The 1,890-nt window shown below is 40.6% G+C and overlaps 1 protein-coding gene across 2 annotated transcripts in view; it reads right to left on the bottom strand.

Moving 5' to 3' along the window:
- Positions 1 to 1,555, bottom strand: part of LOC104959489 (5-oxoprolinase-like) — a 2,474-nt gene extending 919 nt beyond the window's left edge. The window contains exons 1-2 of one of the 2 annotated variants that reach the window (XM_010787391.1): positions 1,369 to 1,555; positions 122 to 328 (exon numbers count right to left, since the gene is read on the bottom strand). In XM_010787391.1, the coding sequence (XP_010785693.1) occupies positions 122 to 292 (171 nt within the window). In that variant the 5' untranslated portion in view covers positions 293 to 328; positions 1,369 to 1,555. The remainder of the gene's footprint in view (positions 1 to 121; positions 329 to 1,368) is intronic. The other variant, XM_010787390.1, reaches the window with a different exon arrangement.
- Between the last annotated feature and the right edge of the window lie 335 nt (positions 1,556 to 1,890).

The following is a 1,890-nucleotide window of genomic DNA, read 5'->3' as shown; positions in this document are numbered from 1 at the left end:
AAAAGGAACATTTAAGGGAGCTACAAGTTAAGACAGCTAAATTGAGCTTTGAGTGTTCGGTAAGTCTCCAAAACTCTTTGTATAAATGGAATATTAACTAGTAAATGTCCTGTCTCGTTACCTCCTCCAGGACCCTGCGGATCCCCTCTGTTGGGGCGTCTTTGTAGTTCTGGGGGTCCCGGGACAGCAGCTTCAGGACTCTCTCGCTCCCATCGGGCAGACGGGCAAACACATCGGTGAAGGTGCCCCCCCGGTCGATGGCGAAGTCGAATTTCCCCTGAGTCTCAGCCATGGTGAAGAGAGAAGAAGAGCTGCTGAGAGAGATAATCTGCAGTCACAGGAGGAGAGTGAGGTGAGTTATATCCTCTGTATCACTGCGCTGATAACACACACATGCTCATTCACTAAATACACACTTATTGCACACTCACATTTCTTATCAACCCCCACCACGCTTATATAACTCGGACCCCCTCTCTCTCTCTGATCTCCAGGTTTGGTTTAACATTTTGCTGACTACAGACATTCCTCACTCATCAAAACGTTTCACACACTCCTGTGCATCTTAACTTCACACTTCATGCTTATCTTACTCTCAACAGATGTGATATTTGACTAAAAGCAGTAAAACCACAGCAAAAAAAAGTAAAAAATGTAAAAGTGCAAAAGTTTAAGCATCAAAATATACTTTAAGAAAATATATATTAATAAATATATTAAATATTAATGCATGATATTCATCAATAAAATATTGCAGCTTGTCTAAGTAGAGCTGCATTTATTAATGTATACTACTAGGTAATTACATTATAATAATAAACTATATTAAATTGGTTGATAGCATTTTGTACTAATATGAAGGAGGGACAAGTAGCCTTTAAAGTAGCAGAATACAGAACTACTGAAGTAAAGTACACATACAGTACTTGAGTAAATGTACTAGTATGTCTTGTACTTTTAGCTCGTTTGTGACAATTACAAGTTTTCTGCATGACCTTTAACAAACCATGTCTGACTTGTGAGTTTAACCATGCTATTACATATATATAGTGCATTTTCTTTTACAAATGCAGATTATGTAATTTTAAAGGAGTATTCAGTCACAGCCAAACAGAGAGGATCCCTGCAGGAATATCAATGAAACTGGGCCCCATAAAGTGAGATAAAACAGCCATAAACTCGGTTTGGACTGTTATCTTTAGAGAGACATTAGAGACAGTAATACAGGATAATGCAATATAATTGAGTTTTGAAGGCTGTCTGCAGCTGAGCATGCTGTGTCTGCAGACCCTTCAGTCTTTGTGCAGTAGGATTGCTTGCAGGACTCAGAATCGACGCTAAATGTGTGCACAAAGTGTCGGTGTTTACCGTGTTCACTCACCGGTCCGCCGCTGCTGCTCTGTCCGGTGATAATCTGTGATAATCGGGTAACTATCAGATGTTCCTCCCCTCTGCACTGACGGTGTTTGAAGGACAGGAAACACAAGGTTGCTGCTGCTGCTGACTGAGGGTTAAACCCCACCCCCCCGAGAGGCCCCGGTGACAGTGACGAGGACCCATTGACCTGCTTTTATGCTGTCCTAAAAATATGAAGCTAAACTCTAAATTAAAATGTTTCATCATACTCCATGTTATTCTGAATCCATCACATCTGACACCACGCATGCACCTTGTCCACGTGCCCACAAAGAGACACTGACACCTGCTGGTGCTTCACTGGAAGTACAGATGAGATGTGACTGACTGATAATGAATAAAGTGGTCTTCTCCAATTAAACAATACATTACAAAATCCAAGATATAAAACATGTTAAAACACAAAATAATACCATCATTTAAGACTGACTGCACCACTTTAGTCACCTGAACATCAAGAAGATTCACCACATC

Source organism: Notothenia coriiceps, unplaced genomic scaffold (genome assembly GCF_000735185.1).
Source record: "Notothenia coriiceps isolate Sejong01 unplaced genomic scaffold, NC01 NC01_scaffold00030301, whole genome shotgun sequence".
Classification (NCBI taxonomy): Eukaryota; Metazoa; Chordata; class Actinopteri; order Perciformes; family Nototheniidae; genus Notothenia; species Notothenia coriiceps.
This window is presented reverse-complemented; position numbering and strand designations above follow the sequence as displayed.